Below are 17,274 nucleotides of genomic sequence, written 5' to 3'. Positions count from 1 at the left end.
ACCTCATCATGTTGGTGACCCATTTGTCACTGCCTCAACTATTGAAAAAAGTTAACAATGATATACAAAGAAATATTTTCCAAGTGTTTTAGTGATTAGTCTTCAGGATATTTACAGATGCCCTATTAAAGTTGGAATATGCCTTTGTATAAAAAGTACATTTGGCCATTGGCAGTAGACAATAGTGTCTAAAAATTAGTATTTAGGTAATATTGTCTAAAAAAATCCAAGGACATACAGATACTTACTAACCACATTCAGAATTTTCCCAGGAAAGTTTTATGTTGACTTTAACTTTGGGGATAAAGTCAAGGGGATAGTTAAAATTTATTTAAAAATCATAACCAGAGCTATCCGTATAAATGATATGGAAGACTTTTAAAGATGGGAAACTCACCATCCACTTCCCTCTAGGCAAGGCCCAAGGCAAATTATTTTGTAACCTGAGGTAAAACTGAGTTTCTTTGAACATTAACAGAGTCACAAGAGAGATATATTCAGCTAGAGGGGTTGCTGCTGTTAGCAGTACCTTGGTGACAGTGTGTAGAAGAATAAAAGAGGGATTGTTTGGGGTGAGTTTCCCACTTCCCAACCTACTGAGTCCCTTAAAGAAAATAAAGAGAACAAGCAGGGCAGAGAAACATTTGTAAACTGCTTTGAGATCTGGTTTCTCTTTACCCTAGAATTTGAAGGGTGCAGAGGAAAGATAAGATTCCCAGAGACTAAATTGCTCCAAAACACTTTAATTCTGAAGGCAAAAAAAGAGAAACAATTTTAAGGAGGAAGGAAAATGGACTTGTCTGAAAAGAAGAAAATGGATGGACAGAGAACTTACCAATCAATTAAAATAAAAGATAAATGTATGGAATGATGGAAGAAAGGTCAAGTAATAATAGATATGAATGAGAGTGGCATGGTCTTGTTCAAACACTGTCAGCAATAATAAAGCTCAGAATGATGTTAGCAACAGAAGCTAAGGACAATGAAAAAAGGTTTGATTTTTTTTTCCAACCTATGTTAAGGATGAAAAAGAAGATCAAAGTTTAGGACTATTGCTTTGGAGTGGATATGACAACAGAAAGTAGACAGAGCTTCATAACTTTCATTTTGTTTCTGTTATCTCCATCAAGGAGAATGACTGTTGTACTGGAAATAACAGAAAAAAAATTAGTAACGGGAAGTTAATACCCAAATAAATAAAGCAATAGTGACCTAGATGAACTCATCCCTAAGTCCTGAAAGAAGTGGCAAATGTGATTGCTAAGTTACTGCTGGTAATATTTGAAAGATCATGGAAAATGGGAGCAGCACCATAAGACTGAAGAAGAACAAATGTATATTAAATTTTCTTTTTGAAAATTATTATTTTGTTTTCAGTGTTCTACAATCACTTCCATATAACTTAGATTTTTTTTCCCCCTCCCTTCCCCTCCTTCCCCCCTACCTTTCCTCTCCCTTCCTGAGACGGCATACAGTTTTACATAGATTCTACACATACATTCCTATTAAATACATTTTCACCTCAGTCATGTTGCATAGAAGAATTAAAATGAAGGGGAGAAATCATAAAACAAACCAAAACATAATACAAAAGAAAATGATCTGCTACCTTCTGTGACTGAATTCCATAGTTCTTTCTCTGGATGTAGAAGGCATTTTGCCTTAAGAGACTGTTGGGAATTTTTTAAGTCTTTACACCGCAATAAGTTCTAAGTCTACCAGAAAAAATCCTCACACATTATGGTTGTTGCTGTGTACAAAGTCCTCCTGGTTCTGCTCCTTTTGCTCAGCTTGAGATCATATAAGTCTTTCCAGGCCTCTCTGAAGTCTTCCTGTTCATCATTTCTTATAGCACAATAGTATTCCATTACATTCATATACCACAGTTTATCCAGCTATTCCCCAATTGATGGGCATCCCCTTGATTTCCAGTTTTTGGCCACCACAAAGAGTGCGGCTATAAATATTTTTGCACATGTGGGACCCTTTCTCATTTTTGTGATCTTTTGAGGATACAGTCCTAGAAGCAGTATTGCTGGCTCAAAGGGTATGCACATTTTTCTAGTCCTTTGGGCATAGTTCCAAATTGCTCTTCAGAATGGTTGGATCAGCTCACAGCTCCACCAACAATGAATGAGTGTTCCAAACTCTCCTACGTCTTCTCCAACATTTATCATCATCCTATTTTGTCATGTTAGTCAATCTGATAGGTGTGATGTGATATCTCAGAGTTGTTTTGATTTGCATCTCTCTAATCAATAGTGATTTGGAGCATTTTTTCATACAACTATAGATAGCTTTAATTTCTTCCTCTGAAAACTGCCTGTTCATATCCTTTGACCATTTATCAATTGGGGAATGACTTGTATTCTTGTACATTTGACTGTTCTCTATATATTTTAGAAATGAGGCCTTTATCACAGACACTAGTTACAAAAATTCTTTCCCAGTTTTCTGCTTCCCTCCTAGTCTTGGTTGCATTGGGTTTGTTTGTGCAAAAACTTTTCAATTTAATGTAATCAAAATTATCCATTTTGTACTTCACAATGTTTTCTACCTCTTAGTCAAAAATTCTTCCCTTCTCCATAAATCTGATAAATACAGTATTCCTTGCTCCACTAATTTGTTTATAGTATCAACATTTATACCTACATTATGTACTCATTTGGACTTCATTCTTGCGTATGGTGTCAGGCATTGGTCTATGCCTAGTTTCTGCCACACTGTTATCCAATTTCCCCAGCAATTTTTGTCAAACAGTGAGTTCTTATCCCAGAAGCTGGGGTCCTTGGGTTTATCAAACAGTAGATTGCTATATTCATTGACTACTGTATCTTGAGTACCTAACTATTCCACAGAAGGTCTACCCTTCTGTTTCTTAGCCAATACCAAGTGGTTTGGATAAATGCTGCTTTATAATATAATCTGAGATCTGGTAGAGCTAGGCCACCTTCCCTAGCATTTCTTTTCATTAGTTCCCTTGATATTCTGGACCTTTTGTTCTTCCAGATGAATTTTGATATTTTTTTTCTAGCTCTAGAAAATAATTATCTGATAGTTTGATTGGTATGGCACTGACTAAATAAATTAATTTAGGTAGAATTGTCATTTTTATTATATTGGCTCGGCCCACCCATGAGCACTCATGTTTTACCCCTTACTCAGATCTGACTTTATTTGTGTGAAAAGTGTTTTGTAATTGTGTTCATATAGTCCCTGGGTTTGTTTCGGCAGGTAGACTCCCAAATATTTTATAGTGTCTACCATAGCTTTAAATGAGATTTCTCTTTCTATCTCTTGCTATTGGGCTTTGTTAGTAATATATAGAAATGCAGAAGATTTGTATGGGTTTATTTTGTAACCTGCAACTTTGCCAAAGTTGTTTATTTCAAATAGTTTTTTACTTGATTCTCTGGGATTCTCTAAGTATATCATCATAGCATCTGCAAAGAGTGATAACTTAGCTTTTTCTCTGTCTATTCCAATTCCTTCAATTTCTTTTTCTTCTCTTATTGATAAAGCTAATATTTCCAGTACCATATTGAATAACAGTGGTGATAATGGACATCCTTGTTTCACCCCTTCAATTTCCAAAAAGGGAAAGAGAATAGTGTTTATAAATCACAGGTCAGTAGTATATATTTTAATTCCCAGGAAAATCCAAAAATGGATCACTGAAGAGATGGTTGCTGAACATCTAGATTCTAGAAAGGGAAGTAGTGATGACAGAGAGCCTGTTTTCATCAAGAATCTATTTTCATCAAGACAGGTTGTGTTGGAGTAATATCATATTTTTTTGACAGAATTATTAAACTAGTTGATGAAGGGAATGACACAGATATAGTTTACCTAGCTGATAAACTATTTCAAACTATTTTTTGGTAGAAAATGAACAGATATGGAGTTTACAATAACACCATCAGCTGAATTCAGAAGTGGATGGATATTCAGACTCAGAGTAGTAGTTAATGATTAAATCTCAATGTGGCAGGAGTTGTCCAGTAAAATAAATACTCCAGGGATCTGTGTTTGACCCACTGCTATTTAATATTTTTACCAACAACTTGGATGGATGATATATTCTCATAGATGATATGTTCTCAACAAACTTGCTGATGACACAAAGCTGGGCAGGACAGCTAAGTGGATGACAGAGTCAGGATCCAAAAGGATCTTGATAGGCTAGAGCATTGGCCCAATTCTAGAAGATGAAATTCAGTAGGAATAAATATAAAGTCTTCACTTAGGTATAAGAAAATCAACTTCACAAAGGGGTGTGGTGTGGTGTGGTGTTATACATTCAAATTCAATCTGAGTCAGTGGTGTGCTGTAGAAGCCAAAAAAGCTTATCTGATCTTGAATTACATTAAGAAAAGCACAGCTTCCAGGAATAGGGAGGTAATAGATACTTCCATTGTAATGCACACTGGTCAGAACCTTATCCAGACTTCTGTATTCAGTTCTGGACACCATACAGTTTAATAAAGACCCTGGTAAACTGGAGTATCCAAAGGATGGAGAAAAGTCTTGGGATCATATTGTATGAGGATCAGTTGAAGGAAATAGGTGTTTAGCCTGAAGAAAAGAAGGGATGCACAATAACTGCCTTCAAGTGTTTAAAGGGCTGTCGCGGAAGAGGTTTTAGACTTGTTCTCATTAGCCTCAGAGGGCTAAAGCAGGAGCAATGTATGGAAGTTGCAAAGAGTCCAATTTAGGTTTGATGTCAAGAAAAATCACCAAACAATTAGAGTTAAAAGTGGAATAAACTCATGAAAGGTGGTGGGTTCCTTTCCCTTGGAGATCTTTAAGCTCAGGCTGGATGAATATCATAGTGGAAATTGCTTTTGTGTATGGGACTAGATGGCTGCTGAGGTCAGTCACCTTCTAACTCTCAAATTCTGTGATTAAATAATTTCAGAATTCTCTGAAGTTTTCTGTGTTGACTAAGAAGTAATAAAGACTTCCGGGAGCCAAGATAGCAGAGTGATCTGAAAATGCTATCCCCTTTCTTTTGTTGACTTGAAAAACCCAGAGAATATTTCCCCAGGAAAAATCCTGGAACAGTAGGATCAGCTGAAGGGGTAAACAGTCTCTTAGCCCATGAGGAAAATTGCCAATGTGACTCTTGCTGTGACTGAAGGGGACCAGTGCAGAAACACAGCTGTCCCAGATAGTCTCACCTCAGCAAACCAGGAGGAGATCTTGAGTCCCAGAGAGGTGGAGCCCATAATTGCCAACAACATGACCCCAGGCATACCTCAGCACAGCCAGGGGAATCAGGAAGACACTAGTGCTGACAGGGTTCATCAACCACTGAGCTTGCCTGTGCTCTAGCTGAGGAGAGGAGACCTCCTGTGGTCATCCTACCACACACCTAACACAGCAAGCCTCACGTTAACTCCAGGGAAACTTAGACTTCACCTGGTTTCTGCTCTGCCACACCAGTCAACTCAGCAGCAGGTAAGCTGCAGTATTTTAGCTTCTAGCTGAAAGAACCAGAGGCCACAATACAGAAAGCCTCAAGTTCTACGCACAAGAACTGTGGGATAGAACCCCCATGTCCCAGAAGCAGAGATCCACTTTAAAAGTCAGGAAAAGGGTGATCATCATGAGCAAGAAGCAAACCAGAAAAATAAAGACCATAGAATCTTTCTATGTGGACAAGGACCAAAACACAAATACTGAAGAGGTCAGCACTGAGAATGCACTCCCATCTGAAACTTCGGAAGGGGATATGAACAGGTCTCAAGCCCAAAGAGCATTCTTGGAAGAGCTCAAGAAGGATTTTAAAAGCCAAATTAGAGGAGTAAAAGAAAAACCGGCCAATGACCTTAAAAATATGAAAAAAGAAATCATTGAAGAATTTAAAAGAAAAATTGGACAAATGTAAAAGGAAATACAAAACCTAACTGGAGAAAAAAACTCCATAAAAGGATCAATTGGGCAAATGGAAAAGGAGATGCAAAAATTAACTGAAGAAAACAATCTATTTAAAATTAGAATTGGGCAAATCGAAGCTAATGACTCTATGAGACATCAAGAATCAGTCAAATAGAATCTAAAGAAGGAAAAAAACAGAAGAAAATGTAAAATATCTCACTGGAAAAACAACTGACCTGGAAAACAGATCCAGGAGAGAAAAATCTAAGAATTATTGGTCTACCAGAAAGCCATGATGAAAAAAGAGCCTGTACAATATCTTCCAAGAAATCATCAAGGAAAACTGCCCAGAGGTCCTAGATCCAGAGGGCAAAATCATCATAAAATGAATCCACAAATCACCTCCTAAAAGAGATCCCAAACTGAAAACACCAAGGAATATTGTTGCCAAATTCCAGAACTATTAAGTGAAGGAGAAAATACTACAAGCAGCCAGAAAGAAACAATTCAAATATCGAGGAGCTACATTCAGGATCACACAGGACCTTACAGCTTCTATGTTAAAAAGTTAGAGGGATTGGAATATGATATTCTGTCAGGCAAAGGAGATGGGATTACAATCAAGGATCAACTACCCAGCAAAATTGAGCATAATATTTCAGGCAAGGAGATGGACATTTAATTAAATAAGGGATTTCCAAACCTTCCTGATGAAAAGGCCAGAGCTCAATAGAAAATTCAATCTTCAAACACAAGTCTCAAGAGAGGCATAAAAAGGTAAACAGGGAAAAAAAACTTGTTACTCAATATGGGCAAACTGCTTACATCCCTATAAGGGAAGATAATACTTATTCATCTTGAGAATTGTATATTTATTATGATATTTAAAAGGGATATACATAGAGGGAATGGGTATAAATTAAATGATGTGATGATAAAAATGTGATTTAAAGGTATGAAGGAATTGTAATGGGAGATGTTAAGGAGGCAGAAAAAGGTAAATTATGTAACAGGAAGAGGCACAAAAACATGTTACAGTAGAGGGAAAGAGGAGAGGGAGATGAGCACTATTTGAGACTTACTCTCAACTCTTTTGGTTCAAGAGAGGAAGAACAAATTCAGTTAAGTACAGAAATCTAACTAGTTCTATAGGCAGTAGGAGGAGAAAGGGGAAAGAAAATGGAGTGGAGGTTAAAAGGGAGGGAAGAAGTAGTAAGGTAAACAGAGTAAAAGGGAGGGGGGCTGAAAGAAGGGAAGGAAAAGTGAGGGAGGTGGTGGTCAAAAATTAAAACTCTGTTGTGGAAGGGAAGGGAAAAAGGGGAAGCAAAAGCATAAACGGGGGACATAGGATGGAGGAAAAGACAAAGATGTTAATCATAACTGTGAATGTGAATGGGATGCACTCTATGATAAAACAGAGGCAGAGAGCAGAATGGATTAAAAACCCTAATCCAACAATATATTGTTTATAAGAAACACATCTGAAACAGGGGGATACACAGAGGTTAGAGGTAAAAGGTTGGAGCAGAATATATTATGTTTCAGCTGATGTAAAAAAAGCAGGGGTAGCAATCCTAATCTCAGACAAAGCGAAAGCAGAAGTAGATCTAATCAAAAGAGAAAAGGAAGGAAACGATATCCTGCTAAAAGGCACCATAGACAACGAAGCAGTATCATTACTAAACATATATGCACCAAGTGGTATAGCATTCACATTCTTAGAGGAGAAATTAAGGAAGTTACAGAAAGAAATAAACAGCAAAACTATATGAGTGGGGGACCCCAACATCCCCCTTTCTGTACCTGATAAATCTAACCTCAAAATAAACAAGAAAAGTTAAAGAGGTGAAAAAAATTCTGGATAAGGTACATATGATAGATCTCTGGAGAAAATTGAATGGGGATAGATAGAAATATACCTTTTTCTCAGTGGTACATGGTACATATACAAAAACTGACTATGTACTAGGGCATAAATCTCACAATCCAGTGCAGAAAGGCAGAGATAGTGAATGCATCTTTCTCAGATCAAAATGCAATAAAGATCGTTTGTAACAAAAGGCAATGGAAAGATAGACTAAAAATTAATTGGAAACTAAATAATCTAATCCTAAAGAATGAGTGGGTTAAACAACAAATCATAGAAACAATCAACAATTTCATTCAAGAGAATGACAATAATGAGACAACCTACCAAAATTTACGGGATACTGCAAAAGCAGTTCTTAGGGGAAGTTTTATATCTTTGAATGCCTACATGAATAAAATAGAGAAAGAGGAGATCAATGAATTGGGCATGCAGCTGAAAAAGCTAGAAAAGAACAAACTGAAGGTCTCCAAGTAAATACCAAATTAGAAATACTGAAAACCAAAGGAGAGAGTAATAAAATTGAAATTAAGAAAACTATTAAATTAATAAATAAAACTAAGAGTTGGTTTTATGAAAAAAACAATAAAATTGATAAACCTTTGATCAATTTGAATAAAAAAAGAAAACAAAATTACCAATATCAAAAATGAAAAGGGTGAACTCACCTCCATAGAGGAGGAAATTAAAACAAAAATTAGAAATTACTTTGCCCAACTGTAAACCCATAAATTCAACAAAGTGAGATGGATGAATATTTTAAAAAATATAAATTTCCTAGATTAACAGAAGAGGAAGTTGAATACTTAAATAATCCAATCTCAGAAAAAGAAATTGAACAAGCTATTATTGAACTCCCCAGTAAAAAATCTCCAGATGGATTTACAAGTGAATTCTACCAAATATTTAAAGAACAATAAATTCTAATACTATATAGACTATTTGGGAAAACTGGTGAACGAGTCCTACAAAATTATTTTTATGATACAAATATGGTTGTGATACCTAAAACAGGAAAAGCCAAAACAGAGAAAGAAAATTATAGACCAATTTCTCTAATGAATATGGATGCAAAATTTTTAAATAAGATACTAGCAAAAAGAATACAGCAACTTATCACAAGAATAATGCATTAGGATCAGGTAGGATTTATACCAGGAATGCAGAGCTAGTTCAATATTAAGAAAACTATCAGCATTGGCCGGTTAGTTGTCCTTTGTCTTCAAAGAGAACCAAAATGACATCCCCATAATAAAGTGAAATTTCAGTGTGTCCCACTGTGGCTGATCAGACCAATATGAACTCAGAATGCTCAACCACAGGTTGGGCACAGATAATGTCTGCGAATACGTGGGGTGGATATCCCAAATTTGCGCATCTTGTGTTTACTTTATGCTGTCTCAATTCTGCTTTGCTCAAAGAGCACAGCACCCTTTCTGATGCAGGCACGCCATGTTAAACAGTCCTGTGCCAGTGTGTCCCATGTTGCACAGTCAAATCCAAAGTTCTTGAGAGAGACCTTGAGAGTGTCCTTGTATTGCTTCTTCTGGACACCATGTGATCACCTGCCCCATGTGAGTTCTCCATAAAATAATCTTTTTGGCATTTTGCATTCGCACAATGTGGCCAGCCCACCAGAGTTGCACTCTCTGAAGCATAGTTGGAATACTTGGCAGTTCAGCTTGAGCAAGGACTTCAGTGTCTGGTATCTTATCCTGCCAGGTGATCCTCAGAATCTTCCTAAGACAGTTCAGATGGAAGTAATTCAGTTTCCTGGCATGGTGCTGGTAGACTGTCCATGTTTCACAAGAATATAACAATGAGGTCAGCACAACAGCTCTGTAGACTTTCAGTTTGGTAGTCAGTCTAATACCTGTTCTCTCCTAAACTTTTATTTGGGGTCTCCCAAACACTGAGCTAGCTCTGGCAATGTGTGCATCAACCTCAATGTCAATATGTATATCCTTGGAAAGTACAGTGCTGAGGTAAGTGAACTTCCACAGTGTTCTCAACAGACCATCATCAATCAATGCTGAGGCCATTGACCATTTACTTCAGGTTGAAGTCAATCCCTCCTTAGCTGAACTTCCAATTGAAGAAGAGGTTTTGAGGGCCATTAGGCTCCATTCATGTGGCAAAGCTGATTCTATTCCAACTGAGATTTACAAGGTAGGAGGACCACTGCTCATACAAAAACTGACTGAAATTTTCCAGGTTATATGGCAAGAGGAGGTTATCCCCCAGGAGTTCAAGGATGCCTCCATTGTCCATCTCTATAAAGGTAAAGGGAATAGATTGTCCTGTGACAATCACAGGGGGATCTCTCTTTTAGTTATTACTGGCAAAATTCTTGCTAGAATCCTCCTTAATAGGCTGATCCTTCACGTGGAAGATGGTCATATACCTGAGAGCCAGTGTGGCTTCAGAAAGGGCAGAGGAACAGTCGATATGGTGTTTGCTGCCTGACAACTCTGGGAGACATGCCAGGAGCAGAACAGAGGTCTGTATACAATGTTTGTAGATCTGATCAAGGTCTTTGACACAGTTATTCATGAGGGCTTGTGGAAAATTATACAAAATTTGATTGCCCGGAAAAGTTCATTAATATTGTACGTCAGTTTCATGACGGTATGTTTGCCTGGGTTCTCGATAATGGACAATGCTCTCATGCCTTCCCAGTCACCAATAGAGTAAAACAGAGCTGTGTGCTTGCTCCCATGCTTTTTAGCATGACGCTTTCAGCCATGTTGACAAATGCTTTCAATGAGGATGAACATGGCATCAAGGTCAACTACCATACTAATGGTAAGATCTTCAATTTGAAAAGGTTACAAGGCAAGACCAAAGTGGTGATGCAAGATTTTCTCTTTGCAGATGATTGTACACTCAATGCATCCTCTGAAGTTGAGATGCAACAAAGTATGGTTCAATTCTCTGCTGCCTGTGCTAATTTTGGCCTAATAATTAACACTAAGAAAACACAGGTGCTCCATCAGCCACCACCATACCATCCATACATGGAACCATTGATTGATCATACTGCATTATTGATCATATCAACAACAAAACTAACAGAAACCATATGATTATCTCAATAGATGCAGAAAAAGTTTTTGACAAAAGACAACACCCATTCCTATTGAAAACAATGGAGAGCATAGGAATAAATGGAGCCTTCCATAAAATAATAAGCAGTATCTACCTAAAACTATTCGCAAGTATTATATGCAATGGGGATAAGCTAGATGCTTTTCCAATAAGATCAAGGGTAAAATAAGGTGTCCATTATCACCACTGTTATTCAATATGGTATTAGAAATGTTAGCTTTAGCAAAAACAGAAAAAAAGAAATTGAAGGAATTAGAATAGGTAAAGAAGAAACTAAGTTATCACTCTTTGCAGATATGATGATATACTTAGAGAATTAGAAAATGCCAGAGAATCAAGTAAAAAACTACTTGAAATAATAAACAACTTTAGCAAAGTTGCAAATTGTATCAGATTGTGTCAGATAAATCATCAGCATTTCTATATACTACTAACAAAGCCCAACAGCAAGAGATAGAAAGAGAAATCCCTTTTAAAACTACGGTAGACACTATAAAATATCTGGGAGTCTACCTGCCAGAATAAACCCGGGGACTAAATGAACACAATTACAAAACATTTTTCCTACAAATAAAGTCAGATCTAAGTAAGGGGAAAAACATCAGTTGCTCGTGGGTAGGCTGAGCTAATACAATAAAAATGACAATTCTACCTAAATTAATTTATTTAATTAGTGCCATACCAATCAAACTATAAGAAAATTATTTTCTAGAGCTAGAAAAAATAATACCAAAATTCATCTGGAAGAACAAAAGGTCCAGAATATCAAGGGAACTAATGAAAAGAAATGCTAGGGAAGGTGGCCTAGCCCTATCAGATCTCAAATTCTATTATAAAGCAGCAATCATCAAAACCACTTGATACTGGCTAAGAAATAGAGGAGTAAACCAGTGGAATAGTTAGGTACTCAAGATACAGTAGTCAATGAATATAGCAATCTACTGTTTGATAAACCCAAGGACCCCAGCTTCTGGGATAAGAACTCACTGTATGACAAAAACTGCTTGGAAAACTGGATAACAGTGTGGCAGAAACTGGGCATAGACCAATGCCTGACACCGTACACAAGAATAAAGTCCAAATGAATACTTGATCTTGGTATAAGAATTGATACTATGAACAAATTAGGGGAGCAAGGAATAGTGAATCTGTCAGATTTATGGAGAATGGAGAAATTTTTAACCAAACAAGAGATAGAGAAGTACAAAATGGATAATTCTGATTACATTAAATTGAAAATTTTTTGCACAAACCCAATTCAACCAAGATTAGGAGGGAAACAAAAAACTGGGAAAGAATTTTTGCAACTAGTATCTGTGACAAAGGTCATTCCTCCATTGATAAATGGTCAAAGAATATGAACAGGCAGTTTTCAGAGGAAGAAATTAAAGCTATCCATAGTCATATGAAAAAATGTTCTAAATCACTATTGATTAGAGAGATGCAAATCAAAGCAACTCTGAGGTACCACATCACAGCTATCAGATTGGCTAACTTGACAAAACAGGAAGATGTGGAAGAGTTGGAACACTAATTCATTGTTGGTGGAGCTGTGAGTTGATCCAACCATTCTGGAGAGCAATTTGGAACTATGCCCAAAGGGCTAGAAAAATGTGCATACCCTTTGACCCAGCAATGTCACTTCTAGGATTGTATCCTCAAGAGATCATAAAAATAGGAAAGGGTCTCACATGTACAAAAATATTTATAGCAGCTCTCTTTGTGGTGGCCAAGAACTGGAAATCAAGGGGACACCCATCAATTGGGGAAAGGCTGGACAAGTTGCAGCATATGAATTTAATGGACTACTATTTTGCTATAAGAAATGTTGAACAGGAAGACTTCAGAGAGGCCTGGAAGGACTTATATGAACTGATGCTAAGTGAAAGGAGCAGATCCAGGAGAACTTTGTACACAGCAACAATCACAGTGTGTGAGAAATTTTTCTGGCAGACTTAGCCCTTCACAACAGTGCAAGGACCTAAAAAATTCCCAGTGGACTCTTGAGGCAAAATGCCTTCCACATTCAGAGAAAGAACTATGGAACTGGATAGTATAATGAAGCAGACTATTTTCTCTTGTGTTATGTTTTGGTTTGTTTTCATGATTTCTCCCATTCATTTGAATTCTTCTATGCAACATGACTAAGGTGAAAATATATTTATTAAGAATGTTTGTGTAGAAACTATATAAGATTGCACACCATCTTGGGGAGGGAGCAGGAAGGAAGGGGGAAAGGAGGGGGAAGGAGGAGAAAAAATCCAAGATATATGGAAGTGATTGTAGAAAACTGAAAACAAATAAATTAATTAAAAAAAATAAAACCTTATTGGAAAAGACTTTGTTAAAAAAAAAAGGAAATGAAAGACAAAGAATAACAAAGCACTCATTTCATTACATTTTTCATTAAAATTGTCTTTTACCAAATCTTATCCCCCCTTTCCAGATTATAAACTCCTCATAGCAGGACTGACTTTTGCTACCCATAGTAATCACTTGAAATATATTTTGAATGAATGAATGAAATCTATTACTATATCTGTTTGCTTTTGCTACCTTGTGGAAGAAGATGAATTTTTCCAGGGAGAATGGGGGTACTTGCGAATTTAGCCCATAAAGGTGCTGAATGATTGGTTTCTCACCATAATCTTCCCACAGCATTTGTTATTATTTAGTATTTTCCCTGAGATCAGGCTGGGTATTTGTCCAGAGCACGTTAAGTAGGTCTGGCCCATCCCCTCTGGAAAAACAGAGAATCAATAAACAACAAAAAAAGAAAAAAGAAAAGAAAAAGAAGTAAAAAAGCTAAATTTCTCAGTGACTGAGTCAGCTGCTCTACAGCTAAGGTCCTGAACCTTTTTTTGTGTCATGGACCTCTTTAGAAATCCAGCGAAATCTATGAACTCCTCCTCAGAATAATGTTTTTAAATTCACAAAATGAAATACAGTAGATTATAAAGGAAACCAGTTGTATTGAAATAGTTATCAACGCATTAAAAAAAAAGTTCACAGAACACAGATAAAGAAGTCCTCCTCTATAGCACTTCCAGAACAAAGTCTGTGTCCATTTTCCTTTGCTAGACTCTATAACACTGAAGAACAGGCCCTCCCCCTCACTGTGCATCCTAGATATCAAATTCAATATTCTCTACTAAGAAAAAGTACCCACTTTCAGGGCTGTCCACAGGAATGGGAAAAGGAAACTATTCAGTGGAGAAAGACACTCACTCTTCTTTTGAGGGCTATTTGGATTCTGCCCTGGTTGGTAATGAGCCTCAGTGGCGTAGTGACTGGGTCCTGATCACCATTGTCAGTGGCATCTGCCTCAATCCGAAGAGTCTGCCACGTTATCTCCTTAAATGTCAGAACCTGGCAGGAGAGAACACATTTCCTCAGAATACTGATGATGACTAAATTGACCAAAAGGGGGCAGTAAGACTAAGGTTATAAAGCATACAAGGAATAAAGCCTCCCACCACCTTTAGCTGAACAGAACTCCAGAAAGCAACTGATTGGAGCACCCACAATTCTAGGAAAAGGTATAGCACCATTTATTGGTGTGAAGGTTACGGTTGATATTTACATTCTAGACGTTAGAAAAAATTTAGAATGTATACTTTTATGGAAGACCATTTTAGATTTTATTTTAATGTTTTTGTTTTCTTCACAAAAGTTCTATTTTGATGCATGATGAGGTGGAAGTGACCTTGGGAGGACTTTGTCAATGGTCTACTTGAACTGGCAAAGGCTGCTACCCTACTAGAGCACCTTTTGAGTACAATCATGATCCACATATCTACTAGCCAAGTATGAAGAGACTTTTCAGTAATAAATATGCCCTAAAATGCCACTATAGTCCATGAAGGAAAGAAACACATGTTTTGGTGGTAGTTACTATATTTAAAATTTTCTTTTAAATTTTTTAAGGAAAAAAGTTTCAGGGGCTTAAAATCTGAAGAGCACTTAAAGGAATTTTAAAAATTGAAAGGATTACTACCCTTAAAAATAAATAAAGATTACTCTTATTTCAGTTCTCCCCCCCATTCCCCTTTCAGGCTGTCACCTCTCCTCGATGCGGGTCAGTGATGCGGGTGAGGCGGAGGTCACTCTGCTGCCAATTAGGGTTAACACTGTAGCCCTGGAGCTGCCACAACTCGAAAGAGGCATGAAAGGCCTTGGAGTGAATCTTGATGGTGATAGAATTAACGATAATGAACATTCCCTCCACCACCTTCTCAGCAAAGCCATACTCACTGTAAACAAAGAGACAGAACAGTCAAAGGATCAAGATAACCTGAAGGCATTCTCCTTCAACCTGAAACATGAATGAATTAAAAGTTATTTCCAGTCTTTAAAGCACTTCAGTAATGAACTGGATATTGTTGACCAATGAGCATCACAGGACTAAAGGAGAAACTAAGAAAAAGAAGGAAGCATTAAGTTCCCATAGGATATTTTAAAAAAAAAGAATATATTCTCTTTAAACATACAGACATCAGAACATACTACCATAGTGAAAGGCTAAAAGCTAAAAGGAAGTAGAAGGAACAATGCTATTAGGGCCTTTTACTGAGTGTGTAGCTCTGCCTTACGTATACTTGGTTTCAAACCTGTCTAAAACAAGTTACCTTTTCCCTAAAAACTTTTCTCCCCCTATTCCCTTTTAATCTCCCTATGGAAGAGAAAAGAACTTACACAAAACACATCAGAGTGGCTTGATACTTTAAAATGTGAGGGATGACCCTTCCCACTTCTCTTACAAACATGAAGACATTTTTTTATTCTTCCACTACCATACATCCCATATTTAATCCTGTTGATCTGAACTTCGAAAACTCTCACATATGTGCCTTCTTTTTAAATTTCCATTATTATTACTGTATACTAGGCCCTCATTACCACTTACCTAGACTTTTAAAACAAGTTCTAAAAGGTCTTCCCACCAGATTAATCTCTTTTATACACAAATCTGATAATATGACTCTTTTGCTCAAAAATCTTCAATGATTTCCTATCACCTACCAAAGAAAGTCCACAATCTTTAGCCTGGACAATAAGGTCCTCCACAATATAACATGATCTTGCCTTCCTTTAAAAAAAAAAAAGTTCTATTGATTCCTTGTTTTTACAGCATCATCATTTCTGAATATTCCTGTTTTTCACTGTGCGTGTCTATGCACACATGCTCAAACACACACTCTTAGTTCTGTCTTATAAAAACAAAAAAATAGTTAAGCCAACTAACCAAAACTGCAACCACATCTGACAAATACCTACTTCCCGCTGAGAGAAGTCAATGTTTTTGTCTTTAATTTCTTTCTCTTATTTTACGGAATTTACAAGTAATAGTCAGAAATGAGAACATCCTTACTTTATTTATTGGGAAACTTCCAGTATTTCTCCACTGCAATCTTACCTTTCCAGAATTATCTAATATGACTCTTGTTTCCATGAATACTGTGCTCTAACCAAACTGGACAACTTTTAATTCTGTACTTTCCTGCCTCCATTTCTTTGTTCATGCAAGGAATGTTCTCCCCTAACACCTTCAACTTTAAGGCTTGACTCATATGCCATCTCTTCCATAAAGCTTTCCCTTATTCTCCAGTCAAAAAAAAAAAAACTTCCCCACTCCTTGTATGGACAATACAAAGCACTTGATTTAGACTTCTCTGATGCACTCATAAAGTATTATTGTCAATATCAAGTATCATCAATTACTAGCAAGTATTGGTTTGTAACAATTTTTACTATAATTATTTATGTCATGTTATCAAAATATTGTATCAACTCCATGAAGGTAAGGACCATACCTTATTTATCTTTATACAACTCCCAGGAGGACCAAGCATAGTGCTCTGAATATAAGAGACACTTAATGTTTATTAAAGTTGACGTAGGGCATTCCTGACTTAGTACTTCTTAGTACTTCCTGGCATACTACTTCTAATCACAGAAAGAACATCTTAAAGATATAAATGGGATCAGAGCAACTGACCTCTGTCCTGAAGCCAGGGCAATAGGAGACTGTCCATTGGGGGGCCGAGGCTCTTCACATGTTCTCATCTCTACTTCTACTTTATCCAGACACTGCAAGGGAAGCCATTGAGAAGTGAATGCTCAGCAAAACACACAATAGAATAAAAGATCTTGGGATCATCAGACTTGGAGTGGAAGGGATCTTAGAGATCATCTAACACAACTACCACATCCTACAAATCAAGAAACTCAGTAAGGTTGTAACACCATGCAAAACAACACATTCGAGGGCTGCTGCTGTGATATTTTAAGGGTCCAATCACAAGGAATAATAAGCACTCTATTTATTCAAAACAAAAAAATAAGGTTTACCTTATTTAAGAAACAAAAATATTCACAAGGTGTAACAACATCACAACTCATTACCAGGGTGGCCACAC

At 36.9% G+C, this 17,274-nt stretch overlaps 1 protein-coding gene across 1 annotated transcript in view; it reads right to left on the bottom strand.

Moving 5' to 3' along the window:
• The window catches only part of BLTP3A (bridge-like lipid transfer protein family member 3A), a 76,145-nt gene that overhangs the window by 35,675 nt on the left and 23,196 nt on the right, over positions 1–17,274 (bottom strand). Inside the window, exons 4-6 of the mRNA XM_072641815.1 lie at positions 16,854–16,945; positions 14,919–15,108; positions 14,084–14,224 (exon numbers count right to left, since the gene is read on the bottom strand). Of these exons, the coding sequence (XP_072497916.1) occupies positions 14,084–14,224; positions 14,919–15,108; positions 16,854–16,945 (423 nt within the window). The remainder of the gene's footprint in view (positions 1–14,083; positions 14,225–14,918; positions 15,109–16,853; positions 16,946–17,274) is intronic.

This window comes from Notamacropus eugenii, chromosome 2 (genome assembly GCF_028372415.1).
Source record: "Notamacropus eugenii isolate mMacEug1 chromosome 2, mMacEug1.pri_v2, whole genome shotgun sequence".
NCBI classification, from domain to species: domain Eukaryota; kingdom Metazoa; phylum Chordata; class Mammalia; order Diprotodontia; family Macropodidae; genus Notamacropus; species Notamacropus eugenii.
This window is presented reverse-complemented; position numbering and strand designations above follow the sequence as displayed.